This window comes from Ascaphus truei, chromosome 4 (genome assembly GCF_040206685.1).
Source record: "Ascaphus truei isolate aAscTru1 chromosome 4, aAscTru1.hap1, whole genome shotgun sequence".
NCBI lineage: Eukaryota > Metazoa > Chordata > Amphibia > Anura > Ascaphidae > Ascaphus > Ascaphus truei.
In genome coordinates, this window is record NC_134486.1 from 264,796,556 (window position 1) to 264,815,100 (window position 18,545).

Genomic DNA, 18,545 nt, shown 5'->3' on the forward strand with positions numbered 1-18,545 from the left:
TAATAGTGCAGTACTATACAGCATCTTACCCGATGTAAGGGTGAACATGCTTGTTTAATGTTTCATCATCAAGTTCTTTTCCTGTATGCAGATTGGACGATAGATTCCGGGTTTTCCACTCATACTCCAGCTGATGCAACTGATAAGAGATAAGTAATACAGTGAATATGTCGAAGGAAAACAAATGTGTCCCTGGTAAGATGTGCAGATTAATTTGAAATTTCATAACCATCTATGACGGAAAGAGAAACTGAAGATAATGCATCACATCTATTAAATCTTTTGTCTAGTTAGACCTGAAATAAAACAGATTTGAACCCAACAATAATTACAGCTGCAAGCGTCCTCAGCTGGTTATAAAATGCTTTCACCTCCTCAAACCACCAGCTGAGAAACCATTGCCAATGGTAAGGACCCACGTATCACTGTATTCAAGGACAGAAAGGGAGGGCAGTTCACTAATTTAGTATAGTATGACAGTATATAACACTGTCAGTATTAGAGCGTGTTGGTCGGCTGAAAGCTAATCACTTCAGTCAGGACACTCTGATATGAGACTACACGAGTCTCCCCAAAAGGTGACAGCCAAAGGATAAAACATTCTAACTGTCCATGAAGTGTCTTTTAAATTGAATATATAACCAGGGCCACGAAAGTGGGTTTGAACCCCAGTGATATTATATAAAAGTCGCCCCCCCCCCAGCAGCTCTTTTTTCTCGCGTACTTAGCTGCGGCGGTCACCTCCTTGCCGTCGCCCTCCTGAACCGCAGCGTCAAACAAAGCTGCGGCCGTCACCGCGACGTCGTATGGCGTCGCGTTGCCATGGTAACGTGCCGGCATGATAAAGCGACATCACGTTGCGGTTGAGGAGGGTGGGCAGCAAGGAGTGACAGATAATGATAATACCGAGAAAGAGAAAAACATATGCAACATAGGCGGGCCCCCCTTCCGGACCACCAGGCCCCGATAATTTGTACTGGCTTCCCCCCCCCTTCTCGTCGGCCCTGTGGATAACCTCTGTCCATCTAATGTAATCATGTATTGTCATTATAACTTTGTATCCAGAACATACATGAAAATAAAATAAATAATAACATTTAATAAAGTATAACATTTACATCAAAAAGTTTGTAGCTCAATTTTTTATTTTAATATAGAGAGAATATGTATGTATACACACACACTTTATATGTTCATTTTCAAGCTTTGGGCAAGGAATAGGAGATCGAGATATATAAATAAAATTGAAAAAAGAGGTTATGAGCTGCAAAGAGAGTAGGCTTGCTGTGAGCTGTGTCTGTGAAATGTGGTTCTTTTGAAGACAAAGCTTCAGCGTAGGGATAGTGCATTGCAACCTTCACGCTTACCTCTTCTTGTGCATACTTCAGCTTGTATTGCCTCTTCACTGCCGGGTCAAACGTGGTCTGTGGCAGCCAAATGTGAATCTGCAGTAAGCCCATGCTCACCCACAGGGATCCTCGCTGAGCTACCTCCAACGTCTGCATGGTATCATCTCCCTCCGTATAGAACTGCTGCAGGCAGGTCAGCCAGAGCTTCAGGATGTCTCCTGGCAACCTCTCCTGGCTGATCCAGTCTCTCAGGATGTCCTGAATATAGTGATAGGCAGACGGGTCCTTGGTGGGCAGGTGGTCACAGTACTGCAAGTATTCTTCTTGGATGTTTTCTGGGATAATGTCTTTCAGTGAAACGAAATGACGATATAACAAAAGGCCTTGAAGCCGGGAATCTGTGCTCCTGTGAATCAAAGACGACGATATTAGAGAGCAGGGAAAAGGACAACGTTGTAGGACTTGAGACCCTATAAAAGCTTCTTTAGATTCAGGTAAAATCCATCATCCTGTACCTGTGCCTCTGTAAGCTCTTAATGCTAGTAATACAGTAATTGTGAAGACCTATATGTTCACATCCTGTCAGCACTATATAATAAACAAAGGATTTAAACTCACTTCCGTGTTCTGAAGACCACTTGTACCATAGGCAAGTTCCTCTACTGATTATCAGTTGGTTTTTATTGATCTTTTATCGCGTGATAGGATCCATCAGCCTTCGATAGTTCCAACAGCACATATTTGGTGCCCTCACATACCGAGTCTGCTGGCTGAGACCACGGTGGTGGGACGGCAGGAGCATGTAAATCCCTTTTGTGCAGGAGCGCTATTACACACGACAGAGCAACGGTGTGCAGCTCACTCAGCGCTACAAGTCGGTTAACCCGGCACTTTCCTTTTGCTCCTGAACATATGCCAAGAGGCAGCATACTGCGCAGAAATTACTCTGTGTAATCACAACATATGTTGAACAGGTACACTAATGCTTCTTGTGTTTACCAGATATAACACACAAGTACTTCAGGGGAATGTGGACGTCTGTTTCAAACTACTTGCATAGGAGGTGGAAGACAATGGGGTATACGTGGCATATCAGCAAATACTACAATAGCACCCTCTCTTTTTGAAAACCAATACAATTTGAGTTTTAAGTTTCAACAATGATGCAGATCATGATGAGCAAGAGCACAAATTCATAAGAACGATTAAAACCATGTATTGAAAAAAAACAAAAATCACTTTTTTTCCCCAAAAACATTAGTACCTAAAGCTAGCCATGGAAGAAATGGTCATGTTGCTCCACAGCGCTGTGCTGACGTCTCGCAGCTGACGCATTCTTTCAACCCACTCTCCCAAGGACACGTGAGAAGAGAGGAGGACGGGAAGCCCACTCACATCCCATGGTACCGCCTTGCTGCTGCTCGTCAGAACTTCACAGAAGCATTTGGAGAACACAGCTCTGCTTAAAATACCAGGGCCCTGAAAGAAAATGGAACAGGGAAACAGTGAAGTTAGTGGGCGTGAAACGCGTTGGAGGTTTTTTGTGCCTCCTTTTAATGGTTAACAAATACATTTAAATGTTTTATATGATCTCTGCACTCTAGCTCTCTAGTTCTTTTTGCAGGGCAGCGAATTATTCTCTATACTACCCTCTTAAAATAACAGGACCCTTGAAAAAAAACGGAACAGGAAAAACCGTGAAGCCACAAGAAGTGACAGCGTCCCAAAACAGACAAGGGAAGCAGCACTTCTGAGGACATCGGCTGGCACAGCAGGTACTCAACAAGTATTGAGGGTATGTAGTAGATCATTTTTACACATCCGTTAATTTTATAATTTAAAATTAGATAGAAAATATTTGATGCAGTAGAAATCACGATGTTAAGGATCCAAATGCTTTAATTGTACAATGTCACTAAATAAGAAGAATACGTAGACCGCTCTACCTTAGATTACACAAACATACATGGTTATATTGAGCAAGTAAGTACAGCAACACACAAACCTTCACAGAAGGGTCCATAGGAGACCGGCAAGTTTTTCCTTCTTCGGGGCAAGTGACCGGTTTCCATGAAGACCAATAATCTGGATCAGTGGTTACAGTACTATTCCAGAATGATGAAAATACACTGCTCAACAACTCTGACCACAGTAACGTAACATCTTCTGAATTCAGCTAACAAAAAGGGGGTAAAACAAAGGGTTACAGTTAATATAACAAGCCACAATAACACGACTTATAAATGTGTTTTAAGAGTAGCACATAATATTAACCGTTGACCTAATTTAAATGCTGTCCATTATTAAAACATTGTAGAGATATAACAGACTAAACCATGTCCTGTTCCATCTGACATGTAATTATTGCTTAAAACGTACACCTGAAATGTACACAAAAAGCAATTTACCAATACCAAGACTGTGCTTGGCTGGCTTTCATGGAATATCCAGGGGTACACAGGAGAACAGGAGGCAATTAACCTTGCTTATCTGAAGACCGATGATACATACGATTGCAGATGATGGAACGTACCGTGCGTGCGTGTGTATAAACATCTACAGGGAAAAGGGTGGGGATTTTTATAAAGCAGGAATACATTTTTAAGAAGTACAATTCTGAGTAAGCAGTATTGCACATATAAAGAGAAGATGCAGTCTAGAAGTTATGGTGTTGGACAGCATTAGAAAGATTGTGTGGTGAAGAGTTTGGATTTCTCCAGGGTTGCAGGCTACATTCCCCCAGCCATATCCACCAACGACACTTTAAAGCTGCAATTGAAACAGGGGTTCTCTGGAGCTGAACACTTAAACTCCGGGGACCCCCTTCCTTCAGAGATACTTACCTCCGTAGTAGGTGCCGGTAGTCGCTCCGCTCGCGACACGGGAGCGTTAAACTATAAAGCCCTGCTAGCTCAGTCAGAGCGGGTACCGGCCCCCACTACGGAGGGAAAACCTCAGGAAATGTATGGAGTTCAGCTCCGGAGACCCCCTGCTTCAATCCTGGGCACAAAAAATACATGTTATCACGAGAGTTCAGACTTTGCAACATAACCGAACTGCAAAGAGACCGAACAGATTTACATTATTTTATTGTATTTACTTTTGAAAACAAACTCGCAACTTAAGCACAACATGAACATCTTTGGTTTTTAGTGCAACCATTTTCTCAACTCAGCGAAGGTGGACTCATTTAAGCAAACTTACTTACTGGTTAAACAGTAATTAAGGGAAATCTATGTTACCCTATTCAGTGGTGAAGGATTGGCAACACTATGGTTCACAATTCTGTATTGGGAAAAACCCCAAATTACCTCAGCCTGATGTATTAGGTACCAAAGTGCACGAAGCTGCTGGGATGAAACAGATGTTCGTTTCAAGCAGAAATTTACAAGCTGACTCAGTTCAGACTGCAGGTTCTTCCTATTTAAAAAAAAACAGACCGGGAAATCATCAGAGACCGTGGCAGTCAGGTATAGGATACTCAATGAGCAAAGAAATAAAACAGATGGCTAACCGGATGCACAAAGAAAAACAAAAATACACGCAAGAGTAAAATACAGTGACTTTATACAGGTGTCTCCAAATCAGATCACTATATAACTCTGCCATGCACTGCAGGGGGAAAACCCCGCAATTTTGTATACACCGTAAAGTTGCTTTCAGTCAGTCTCTGTGGCTCGTTATTCTCACCTGCCGTAGTAAGTGTGAGCCAGTAGGTCTGTAGTGACCTTGTACTGCCACAGCAGCATAACATACTCCATGCCTGGCCACATCTGAACTCTACTTGAAAGCTGTAATAATTCTTCCGTGTCCATCTGTGTGCAGGATGTGTCCTCGTGATACGTCTCCCCCGGAGTCCACATAATACCAACTTTCTTCAAATGTGCACACTGCGATTCTACGGACACACTCAGCTCATCTGTAATTGCAAGAAATTCAGCTAATACCCAATAAGGTTGGTGGCAGGAATAAGAGATTATAAATACATGAATACACACACAAAAAAAATTATAGACTTGGAAAAATGTTTTCTATTCCAATGAACAAGCTCAGCAAAGAAAAGACAAGGGAGAAAAAAAAATACATATAGGTTTAAATAAAAATGTAAATCCAAATAAATATTTTGGCAAAGTGAGTTTCTTCACTCTACAGTGATTTACTTAAGAAATGAAGACAATAGGAGAGCTAATCCATAAAACACTTCTGATGCCAGAGGATACCCAACTGCCTATGCACACGAATGGGCCATATGGTTTTCCTGCAATTTAAGTGGTCTTATGGGATAGCACTTTTATTAAATATTTCCATTATGTACAAAAAAAAATGTTTACAATTTTATTGTTCCAAATTCGAGGGGGTCTATCGACTGATGAAAATATTTCATATACACAGAAACATGCATTTTGTGAAATATTTAAAGCAGAAATACAGCTGAACCCCGTTATAACGCGGTCCTTGGGGGCCACAGAATGAGACCGCATTATAACCGGGATCGCATAAAAATGTTGGCGCGGGAGGATTTACCGGCATCTAGAGCTCTCTCCTCACTTTATAGGGCTGTGTCCACGTGCCAGCTGCAGAGAGGAGAGCACGTGGACTCAGTCCTATGAAGTGGGGAGAGAGCTGACAAAAAAGAGGAGAAAGAGCTACATGCCGGTAAGCCCTCACGCGGCAAAATGGAGGTTTTCAAATATCGGGAGACACGCTCAGACCGCGTTATAGGCGGATTCGTATTGTAGCGGATCGCGCTATAACGGGGTTGAGCTGTACTTCACATTTTTCATGTTTTTTTTTCTTTTTAAACAGGAGGTGTTCCCTCTGTAAAGTGTTTGTTGTTTTCCGACCGTCATTAAGAATGTTGTTTTGAAAGGAATTGGTTAAATATCCCGTGTCCATATCAATGATGGGAACAAATAAATAACACACACTGCTTTTAGCGCATGTTATATCCCAAAACGTGTTATGCTTATTCAGCTTGTGAATAAGAAATTTCTGCATCTACTGTCCATACTGAACACTATGAACTTGTAAGGCAGTTATCACCAGCTCAGTGCGATAAGTTACATTTGCACACTTAGGCTGCGTCCATGGTGGGTGGGTGTGTGCGACCGTGCGCGTGGCTTCAAGCGTGCCTCTAGCTGGAGCCATTTGTGCCCTCTAGGTAGACGTGACAGGGAGGCGACCTGCTCACGTGACCTGGCCATCGCGTGACAAACGTGTTTGTTCCTCGCGCATCTCGAGTGCTGGCGCTTCTAATTACGCGCTCTAAGGACAGCCTCAGAGGCACTGCATTTTGATCACGCTCACCATGGATGCGGACTTATTCATGTTTAGTATCAGTAGCCACAAACTAATTCTGTAGCACCAGTATACAAGTGAACGTGCCTGCTATTTGGGTCCTCAAATGTTTAGCATTAAAGACCATAGACCAGGCCTGCACAACACGCGGCCCGCCTCCACTCATTGTGCGGCCCACGGTGGCTTTCCCTGTCCTCCTCCCCTCCTGAGCCCGCTTGCCCCCTCCTCTCCCGCGAGCCACTTCTCTCCCTCCCCCCCCCCCCCCCCCCCCAGCGAGCCAGCTTGCTCCCTCCTCTCCCACGAGCCGCTCTCCCAACCGCGGGCCACTTCCCCCCCCCCCCCACATTGGAGGTGCAGGGGGGGGGTCATTGGAGGTACGGGGGGGGGTCATTGGAGGTGCAGGGGGGGGGTCATTGGAGGTGCAGGGGGGGTCATTGGAGGTGCAGGGGGGGTCATTGGAGGTGCAGGGGGGGTCATTGGAGGTGCAGGGGGGGTCATTGGAGGTGCAGGGGGGGTCATTGGAGGTGCAGGGGGGGTGGGATGTGTGTGGTGTGCAGGGGGGTATTGTGTGTTTGATGTGGAGGGGGAGTATTATGTGCGTGGGTGAGGGGGAGAGATGGGGATATGAGAGATAGATGGGGAGTATTGCAAAGGTTGATAGTGAGGGGTTCAGGGGGAGATATGAGGATGATGATGAGAGGTGTTGGAGGAGAGATGATGATGATGATGGGTGTTGGAGGAGAGATGATGATGATGATGATGATGATGATGATGATGATGATGATGATGATTATTTTACCCGTGCGGCCCAAATTTTTTTTCCTTGGAGCAGTTCGGCCCTTCTCGCTTTACGAGTTGTGCAGGCCTGCCATAGACACATATTTACCAATGATGAGGTCTTGCCGATAATTCGCTCGAAAGACAGATCCCCAGGTTTCTAGTATCTTGTTTTTTATTTTCCAGCCTGAGGCAGCGGCCTTCAGCCTGCGGATTTCTTGCTGCCATTTGCTGGCTCCTTTGACAGGCCTCAGCTCCACTACATCAAGGGATGCACTGAGCGCCTTTAACTTCGCCATCGACTGCACTAGCAACTCGTCCTGTAATTATGCACAACCAAACAACTGCATTAAAAATGGGTGGTTGTACTTGCACTACTAAATAATACTGTTGTATACATGCTTTTCATAACAGAGCACTTACCGTACTTTGTGAAATAAGCTTTTTTTTTTTTAAAGAAAAAAAAAAAAACACAGTATGGCAAATTGAAATCATGCTTTATTTTTTAAAACAACTTCCACTTTTTGCATGGGAGAATCATAACAGAAAAAACTAAGCAACTAGCTGCCTTTTCACTTGAGATTACTGTATGGTTTGGATATTACAAGTGTGGTTAAATGTACACAGTTTAGATAAAATGGCGCACACAGAAATAAGTGTGCGGTGTCTTTTCTCTGTGTGTGTGATACACACAGTAGTAAGTGTTGTCTCAAAAAAAAACGTTTCAGATTCAAACTGTGCAGAATTATTTTTTCTATGCTATTCAGTTGAGAAAATAAGTGAAGACTAGCTTGAAACATACAAACACATTTAAATATACCCCACACAATGCATTCGTTAAAATATTTAGGTCACCAAAAAAAAAAATAAGTGAAAAAATGAAAGTAAACATTTGTACCAAATAGCCTGAATTGTCCGAAAGGCCTGTACTGTGCAGAAAAGGTATTATTAGGAAGAATACTCGGAGTACAGTACCTTGAAAGGTAGAGGTCTTCCCAGAACCCTCTGCAGCAGCTTCACGCTAGCAGGAGCTCCAGAGGAGTTTGAAAGGCAGTCCTGAATGTGCATGGAGACGGACTGAACCTCCTGAGAAATCCTGCGGGATAGAGACGCAGGCATTTTACCGCACAGGCTTTCAGATCAGACGTGAAAATGTTTAAACATTATGAATTGTGAGAAATATAGCGTCCTTTGTCCTACTAATGTAACTATTAATCCCTTGAGCACCCGACATGTAGGCAGCACATCTTTAACCATGAGTTACAGGTTCGTCGCACACTGAAAGAGCCAAGTAAAATCATATACCATTCATTAAAATCATAATTAGCAACTGCATGCATTCATAAGGCTGATTGGTACAATGGATTCAAACTTGATTGCTCATGAAGAACAGCATAGAAACCATTAACCACTTGAAATGAAATGTGGAAGCTAGGTTTATCCCCTACCAATTTCAACTGTTTGTGAAATTAGCCATGGACTTCAAATCCAAAACATTTGTAACCACTTTTTGCCTTGCTGCGAAAAGTACAACAAAACATATATAAATAGAAAATACATGTGGCGAAGGCTTTGTAAGGACTCAATCCCAATCGAGGAAAGAAGGCAACAAAAATCCAAGTGTCTAAGACTTAGACACTTGGATTTGTGTTGCCTTCTTTCCTAGACTCAGTGATATAAAGCAAAGTACAGCTCAACTCCGTTATAGTGCGATCCGGGAGTGTGGCGGCCGTTTTTTTTTTGGTGGCAAACTTTATGCTTTGTGAATGCAACAAACATCCAACAGCATCCTCAGGTAGGCGTGACTGCCATGTGGTGTGCGGAAAGAGTTTAGTACACCAACTAATATAAGGAAATGTTGTGTTCACACGGACCTGCTCACTTGTAAGTACAAAAATGAAGCAGCACTGTACACAGGCCTGTGCCAGTGTCTGCCCTAGGCTCACATAACCATGGATACATGATATGGAGTCTGTCAGCAGATGCCTGCTGAGAACCAGACTGTTACAGTCAGGGCGTTATTTCCAAGGATATGCTACCAGGCTGCGTCTTGCCCCATGCCAAAGGCCAACAGAGGTTACTGATTGTAAAAGGTTTCGATCAGGGAGTCAGTATATCTGTAATTCCTACTACATGCAGCAATGTGTATACTTTCAGAGCAAACCGTATTTGAGCTCGTTATGATCCATGGCAATAAATGCTGCTGCTGTGAATGCTGTTCTTTGTCCTGCGCTTATTAATCGTCATTCTGTTCACAATCCTAAAAAGAATTCCCTGGGAATATATGGGTTAATTTGCCTCAGATGTTATTCCAACAGTATGTCACATGACCTTGTGCTATTTTTAGCTGGCATCGCTCTCTCTCTCAGAGAGGAGCCCAACTGCTATCGCAGGGAAGAGGCGTAGCAGCTGAAGCGTGTGTAGATGTGAGAATGGGAGAGGGAGCTGAAAAGTAAAAACACACACACACGAGAGACAAGAGAGCTGACAGCTGCAGATGCTGGGTAAGTGCTGCGTGGGGTTGTCGCTGCGGTACCGGGCTCAGGGAGAGCTGGGAGAGCTATCCCCAGCTCTCCCCCTCCGGCGGACGCGGAACCCCTGATCGTAGCGGCCATTCTCCCCCCCTTTCCCCTGCGATCCCGGTTGTAACGCGGTCTCATTATGTGGACCAAGAGGACCGTGTTATAACAGGGTTCAGCTATACCAGCAGAAAAAAACACTTTTTGCAAGCATTTCCCCAGAAATGCAGAAATGTGCAAGATATTTGCACAATAAAGTCTGTTAATCAGAATGGAAAGCGTAAAGTCAATTGTACTTTTTTGTAATAAATTGAACTGCCATTTTCAACACAGAGATCCAGTAATTATGAAAAACATTAAACAGCAGTATAGAAGGGCAAGACAGAAACGGAGTGGATTCTCAAACCAGTGCATGATAACCAGTGTGATAACTAGCAATCACACGCAGGCATTGCAAGATACGGAGGAATGTTTCATTATAAAAACAACGCCTAATGCATGGTAAGGAAAAAGGTAATAAGAGCGTTTGAATAAGAAAGACGGGAAAGACCAGAGAGGGAGAGGCAGAAAGTGCCAGTAATCAGTATTTCCCAAACAAGAAAATATAAAAGGTTATGTTTTAAAACATATTGGACATCGAACTAAATCAAATGCATTGAGCCCAGATATAGTATGATGGCAGTGGAAAAAAACCCGCCACAAGCGAAAAGATATATGGCGAGTGTTACTTTCATGCGCTTCCTAGGACCAAAAAGTTTGTGCAAAAAAAAAAAAAGAAAACACTCAATAGGATGCGTCAATTTAAGCAGAATAATGATCTGTTCGCAGTTTGCAACGAAGCGTCAGAAATAAAATACTGCCAGAAACAAGCGCACATTGCACTGAAACCAACCTGTGATGCTCACGCTTGAATATTTGCGTAACTTTGTTTAGTAGGCGTTTGACTATCCAATGCCAGTGAAGCGACATAAGCGCCAGACCCGCCGAGTCCAGAGTCACATTCTCAGACACAGTCCTGAACCGATCACGCCAGAGCAGACAGGACAACACCTATAAAAAGGAACCCCATATTATACTGCTGCGAGCAGACGAGAACCATGGAAGAGGAGCTCCCTGGAATTGGGGTGCGGTTGAAGGCAAAGAAATGGATGAAGAGGCAGATGGGACAATTTGAAAAGAGCGACTAAAAATGCACTTAAATTCATTTACCAACCCAAATACTTGTGAAAATCATTTATTTCATTGTTTAAAGACATTCTTAATTTTTATAATGGCAGATATTAAATAACCTTTAGTTAAGCTAGGGACCAACACTCAAAGTCCTTGGGTCCTGACAAGAAACCGTTGATGTATACTTTTTGTCTTTCAGTTAGCGGTTTGACTTTTGATGAAACATACAATCTGATGGAGGTCATTCATAGTTACATATAGTAGATGAGGTTGAAAAAAGACGTACGTCCATCAAGTTCAACCTGTGCTAAATTTAGACAAGATACTTTATCCTATATCTATACTTACTTATTGATCCAGAGGAAGGCAAACAAAAAAACCCATTAAGGGGAAAAATTAATGTCTTCCTGACTCCAAGAATTGGCAATCAGATTAATCCCTGGATAAACATCCTTCCCATGTATACTTATTTGGTATATCCCTGTATACCTTTCCTATCTAAAAAGATATCCAACCTTTTTTTGAACAAATCTATTGTATCTGCCATCACAGTCTCCATGGGTAATGAATTCCACATTTTAACTGCCCTTACTGTAAAGAACCCTTTCCTTTGTTGCTGGTGAAATCTCCTTTCCTCCAACCTTAAGGGATGGCCCCGAGTCCTTTGTACTGCCCGTGGGATGAATAGTTCTTTTGAAAGCTCCTTGTATTGTCCCTGAATATATTTGTATATAGTTATCATATCCCCTCTTAGACGCCTCTTTTCTAATTCAAATAAATCTAATTTAGCTAGCCTCTCCTCATAAGTTAGAATGTCCATCCCCTTTATTAATTTGGTGGCTCTTCTCTGCACTCTCTCTAGTTCCATAATGTCTTTTCTTAGGATTGGTGCCCAAAATTGTACTCCATATTCAAACGTACTACTGTATTTAAAGCTTTATTACAGCACCAGCCTACTTGGATACTACACTGTACCTGAAGCCTTATATTAGCCGAGTGTAATCTGTCTAGTGCTGGTCAGAGAGCACTGAATATGTGCATTAAAGAAAATCACCTACATTTAACTCTAATCTACATATCGATGCTATTAGTGCACTTCAGTGCTAGGGATGCTCCAATTTAAAGTTGCGAGATCCTAGGAATTAGCCAACCCAGTGCTGCAAGTTCCCCTTACAAAGCATAGGGAGGGGAGAATAATGTCAGAGAGCAGAGATGTACCGAGTACAGAAGATGCACAAAAGGTCACAAGGTACTGTACTTCTGAGCCCACTGCTCCAGGCCTCACCTCGTTCGTTGCATCATTTGTCAAGAGAGACTGACTGGATTCAAGGCAGTCAGACACCAACGTGTCCCAGAGGTCAAAGAAAGCAGCCAGGTGAGCCACCACAGGGTGAGGGAGATTCTCATGGACAGCTGGGTCTATCATAAGGAAAAACAGAAAATCATTACTTTTAGAGGTCTACAGGGATTAAACCTAGCACTTTGTTACATTTCCCTGAGCAAAATCGGCATCAGGAGTCAAAACTACTTCCTTCCAATTACCACAATTATTAGGTACTGAAGAAAAAACAAACTATTAAAAATCAACAATCCAACGCAGTCAAGATAAAAAAAATCAAAAAAAAAATCAAAGGCGGTAATTATTGAGAAGATTGTACAAAAGTAGCCTCAACTTTTTTTGGTAAAAGTAGCAGCATTTATTACCTTTAACAGGGTCACAATGTCCTACTTTCCCAGCAAACTACTCATTTTATTGATCTGAAAGTAGGATTTATTTTACCCCAGACATCTAAAACCTTCATGTTTATTTATTTTATAGCCTTCTCTTCTCATCATTGTCCTGTGCATGTGACTATATGTTTGGGGGTCGGGTGAAAAAGTAGTAGGACTATAGAATATAGAGACTTTACCCCAAGCGTTTTATATTCAATGCAAAACGCCACAAGTGAGAATGGACAGTGCTGGGTCTGAAGGACAACTCTGAACAAGCGCGTCAGGCAGAGAACGAATACAAAACGAAAAGTACCAATGCAGACATTTGGCAGGTAGAATTTGTATTTTATGTCAAATAGTAAAACTAAAATGATTTGACAACACGTTTCATATTTACGGCTCCTGTTAGATGTTAAAGGAAAGAAAATGTGAGACTGCATAATGGTTCAAACCAATGCTATATAGGTTTAAAATCATTTTTATTTTATCATCTTTTAGCATTAAAAACAAAATAACCTAACGAAACAGGACTAAAGCCACCTTACAAATAATTCAGCACAGATAATTCTGTAGAAAACAAAAACAAAAAGAGATTACTGGATTCAGTAGGGGGAAAGTTTATGATACCTTTTGTGCTGGATAGCAGTCTAGTGAAGTAATAGACAATCTTTGGTGAGTAATGAATACTGCAATGATTAAAGGCCAATACGAATCCTGAGTACTGTTGAGTGTTTAGACATGTATGAAACGTTTTAGTTGAAATGATTAAGTAGAGTAAAATCCTGTAAGACCAAGTTTAAGAAGTTTGTTTTTAAAGTATGTGTTTAACAAAATCTTATATTTTTTTTATTAAGATCTGAATTCCACCCATCCACCACTAGGGATGACTGTACCTTTGTGAAATTCAACAGCAATCTTCAAGGCACTTGTCCGCTTCAACTTTTTCGTTCTATTTGTCTCAAAGTAGGATTGCTTTTCCCTGTTGATAAGTAGCATTGCCCTGACAAGGAAAGCAGGATTAAAAAACGCATCGATAGATCGATATCGAGAAATATAGCTCGAGATGAGATAGATATGATGATATATTAGTCAATTAAAAATGTATCCACCAAAACCTGCCAAGTATATGCAGATAATGAGATGAAAACAATAATAAAAAATACATTAATAAATGCACTCCCAGTGGTAACTACAAAGCATTGTTGATCTCCACCTTTAAGGAAGCGTAGACGTCAATGTACAAATTGCAGAATAATTACTGTATTTCAACTCGGTATAACACTTAAAAAAAGAAGAACAGCACAGGGACATTTCAGATCCAGGGCCCTGTGATCCCTATGACTGCAATCGCATTGGCTTATTTTGCTTCAGTCACAGCCACTGCAGCGACCCGCTCTGGACACAAACGTAGACCATACTTTATATTCATCAGATAGCCAGCTCTCGGGATATTCCCTGAACATCAAAGAGTACCCTACCTGTATCATCAACTTTACTGAAGTCCCTTACCTATCCCTTCCACAAAGTATGTACGTGCTGTGCTGATGAACGCCTACCTGTTTGTCGCAGTGTTTAACAGGATAAGCAGCTGCTTTGCGTGCTCTGCGTCTGTATCAAAGCTGAGAGAATTCTGTACAACTTCCAAGAACTGCATATTCCAGCGGGCATCAAGTGGGATGCAATGCTCGTCTAAGAGAAGACACAAATATAGTTTGCAGTGTTCAAGTCCAGAAAGATTATTGCTTTCGAAGAAATGTACAAGAAAATTATTATTATTGCTTTTAATGAAAGTTAAGGATTACAGAAGTGAAGCACAACCACCCATTTCTGTATTCTTAAACACATCACACAGACTATACACATGGGTTATATGATTGGTGGCGACAACATAAATACTTTACTAGTTTCTTATGGCATTATGACAGGTCACCTCAAAATCCTAATTCACAAGGGATAAACCATTTAATAGTCTCCCATTACAGCCTAGTCGTGATATAGATATAAACCTATATAAAAATATTATACAGAGCCACAATTAATGTTGGATTCATTTTTTTTGTAGCTACAGGAAACACAGATAACCCATCACTCGGTCACTTACCTGTTATAGTAGTCTGCATTAGTTTCACCACACTGCCAATTTCCTCAGCGAGGGAACTTGAATATAACCTGCCCAAAGCATGTGCCCCGGCATCAATCTCTGCACGCACCTGGTCTGTTGGTGAAAGAAACACTTTACGTTGTCTCTTCTGTACCCCCAAATGGCCCTTTGGTCATATTGACTGGGAACGTGCAATGTTAGTCTCTATCAGTGCTAGGGTGCCAACCTGCAATGCGGTGTGCTGCATGCCTCACAGCACTAATTAATGAGATTTTAAAGTAGCAGAAGTGTAAATGATAGAGCAAGAAAAAAAAAGCGTCATTGGACGAAACCCTCAAGATTAAGGTCCACATTTACTCAGCCTTCTGCCACCTTCCAGCCCAAATCAATGGGCACTGATGTGTATGCCGGTGCCGCAAGGTGCCTTATGGCAGAACCCGGCTTAGTAAATTTGGGTCCAAGTCAGAACATACACTGGCGACACACTTTATTCGAGCTCGGCTAGTCCCACGAATTCGGGTATACCCGGGTGTATTGAGGTTTGTGACTGTTTTCTGCCCGAGTGCATTGAGTTATTTTCCAAGCAGGGATTGAAGCATTTTATTCCCGCTGGCTGCAATACTGCACAGTACATATATATATATAAACTGCATTACAATTCATGAATTTATGCCATCTGGTAGACACGCGAAGCATTGCAGCCTATTAAATCCTAATCATTATTATTTAACAGATCAGCCGCCCATCAGCCAGGCATGAACCCAGGCTGGGAAGGCAAATGCAACGGGGCTTGTCAGAGGTGAGGAGCGGCGCATTCCAGGTATCTGCCAGGTACATACCGGGTATTTGCTCGAATAAAGTGTGTCGGTGCAGTACTCCCTATGCCCATTACCAAAACACTATACTTTGCATACTGAAGATAAATAGATTTTCATATATAAAACCATAAGCTATGGGAGTTAGTTTGGTACAGTCTTCGTGGTCATACACAAACATGCAATTGTTTTAAGATGGTCAAGTAGACGCTACCCACCCAATTCTGGGGGTAAACTCTTGGACAAGCGACTAAGCCATCGCATTCTCAGCACCCAATCCAGAGTTGTTGCCTTTTCAGTGACCAATTGAACAGAGGGCGAAATCACTGCAGGATCATCCATCCAATGTGAATCTTGCTCAGTAGCGCAGAACTGGAGATTGTCTGCACGAGAGGACTGAGCGATCTGCTGAAGATCTTGCAGGATAAGCGGCAACGTTCTGGAATACAGGAAAGGACCAGCTTCATTAAGGGCAAAAACCACTGAACTTCTCTAGCACAGTCTTAACCAGTAGAATGGCTTAAACATTTACAGTAAATTAAGATATCCTTAAAAACACAAAAAACATTCACGTGTGCCAACTACAAAAAAATAAAAAATAGTATCCCTCCCACACACAAACTGCACTAACGGAAAACTCAAATCTTAATGGGGTAATAAGATATCATGCCCATGAACTAAATTTGAGTCAAGGATGCGTGATAGGACTGACATTTGTAGAAGCAATGTGTCCTTCCTTTGAGGAATGAAGTAGTCTGGGGCAGAGAAACCAGTTAGTGTGTATACATACAAAATATAAAAGAAGTATTCCCATATTTCCTGCACCACCACTACAAAAAGGAAGTAACGAACAATTCTAAAGCAGGAAAAAAACGTGGATGTTAAAGGAGACAAAAACACACAGAAAGGCACTTCTGAGACCGTTCCTTCTTACCTGCTATTTCTTAGACTCAATCTATTCAGGGTATAGACGAGGACTTGTCCATCCCTTAGGACCATAGACATGACAGAGTCCTCCGCAGAAAGCAGTGCAGAAGGCACAGAATCTGGCCACAGTCCCAGAGCCAGGAGTGATCTTCCCTGTGTGTCCATGCTGGTCAACGCAGAAGCCTTGCTTAGCACAATCTCCTGGACTTGCTACAACACAAAGGTGCAAATGCATTATTTTATTTGCTCAAACATTTCATATCATAACATTCCAAAACTAGCCAGCAATATTTTTGTGTGAGAGAAGTTAAATAGCAGACATGAAGGAGAGAGAAATACAGGTAGTAAAGGACAAAAAAAAAATAAGCATAATGTGAATGTAATGTGTAAATATGACAGCAGCCTTTATTGATACATTGGTATGCTTTCATACAGTCTCTTATTGATAGAAGGCAAGATGGAGAAAGGCCATATTTGGGTTATGATCTCAATTTACAATGAGAAATAAAAAGTGCAATTTAAGGCAGCGTCATGCATTTGTGTGCTTGTGCATTTTGAAACAGACACGTTTCAAAAGCCTTGTACTTATGGAAGCCAAGAAACGTGTTGGGGGGTCATTTGTAAAAAAAAAAAAAATCCCTATTACTGCTACAACAATGTAGGAGTTCCAGAACGTACCTTTTGTTGGGCAGGAGTGTGCTGGGAACAAATGAAAACATCATTGCAGGCTTTGTAAAAAGCCTTTTCCAGTCCAACACCCCTTTGCAGCTGCTGGGATATTAGTGTGGCCGCATGAACCAGAGAAGAGAAAGAACTGCACGGGGAACCTGAAAATTAACGTCACATCAATATCAGACTCGCATTCCATTGTGTTTAATATAATGCAGCACTCCACACAGTGGAATAAAAAAAATTCACACACAATGTCCACCACACTGTTTGTATATTAAAAATCTATGGCATCTCTTTATTTAGAACAGCGGGATACTTTCTACACAAAAAAAGCATCAGCAGCACCGGTTCTCAAGGGCGGTTGTCCCGAACCGTTGCTGCCCTTTTGTATAGAAAGGATCCTGCAAGAGTAAAGATATGCAAGAGATTTGTAATATACAACACGGAGTACAGGAGACATGTTATGCCGACATGAGATTTATTGCTGGAGAGCGATGATAACCAGGAGGCCCTGTCAGCACCCATTCTTCAATTGCAGTTTAGTTAGAAAAATCCTCTTTCCCCCCCCCTCTCCTCTTCCCCCCCCCCTCCCCTCTCCTCTTCTCCTTCCCCCCCCTCTCCTCTTTCTCCCCCCCCCCCCTCTCCTCTTCCCCCCCCCCCCTCCCCTCTCCTCTTCTCCTTCCCCCCCCTCTCCTCTTTCTCCTTCCCCCCCCTCTCCTCTTTCTCCCCCCCCCCCTCTCCTCTTTCTCCCCCCCCCCTCTCCTCTTTCTCCCCCCCCCCTCTCCTCTTTCTCCCCCCCCCCTCTCCTCTTTCTCCCCCCCCCCCCCCCCTCTCCTCTTTCTCCCCCCCTCTCTCCTCTTTCTCCCCCCCCCCTCTCCTCTTTCTCCCCCCCCCCTCTCCTCTTTCTCCCCCCCCCCTCTCCTCTTTCTCCCCCCCCCCTCTCCTCTTTCTCCCCCCCCTCTCCTCTTTCTCCCCCCCCCCCTCTCCTCTTTCTCCCCCCCCCCTCTCCTCTCCCCCCCCCCTCTCCTCTCCTCTCCCCCCCCCTCTCCCCCCCCCTCCTGTATCTTCTATGTCACTGGTTCCAGCCTCTTTCACATTGCAGAACCCTTTTAAAAAAAGAGAGACTGAAAACCCCTGTTCCATGAGAACAGAGCTAAAGGAGTACAGGTGGTCCTCGCTATCCGAACGGATTATCCGACGCTCA

At 42.8% G+C, this 18,545-nt stretch overlaps 1 protein-coding gene across 1 annotated transcript in view; it reads right to left on the minus strand.

Moving 5' to 3' along the window:
• The window catches only part of MDN1 (midasin AAA ATPase 1), a 120,703-nt gene that overhangs the window by 44,396 nt on the left and 57,762 nt on the right, over positions 1-18,545 (minus strand). Inside the window, exons 47-62 of the mRNA XM_075597454.1 lie at positions 17,348-17,496; positions 16,677-16,879; positions 15,961-16,181; positions 14,928-15,041; positions 14,383-14,515; positions 13,720-13,826; positions 12,399-12,532; positions 10,836-10,993; positions 8,400-8,520; positions 7,534-7,744; positions 5,040-5,268; positions 4,661-4,769; positions 3,355-3,525; positions 2,614-2,828; positions 1,368-1,755; positions 30-139 (exon numbers count right to left, since the gene is read on the minus strand). Of these exons, the coding sequence (XP_075453569.1) occupies positions 30-139; positions 1,368-1,755; positions 2,614-2,828; positions 3,355-3,525; positions 4,661-4,769; positions 5,040-5,268; positions 7,534-7,744; positions 8,400-8,520; positions 10,836-10,993; positions 12,399-12,532; positions 13,720-13,826; positions 14,383-14,515; positions 14,928-15,041; positions 15,961-16,181; positions 16,677-16,879; positions 17,348-17,496 (2,773 nt within the window). The remainder of the gene's footprint in view (positions 1-29; positions 140-1,367; positions 1,756-2,613; positions 2,829-3,354; positions 3,526-4,660; positions 4,770-5,039; positions 5,269-7,533; positions 7,745-8,399; positions 8,521-10,835; positions 10,994-12,398; positions 12,533-13,719; positions 13,827-14,382; positions 14,516-14,927; positions 15,042-15,960; positions 16,182-16,676; positions 16,880-17,347; positions 17,497-18,545) is intronic.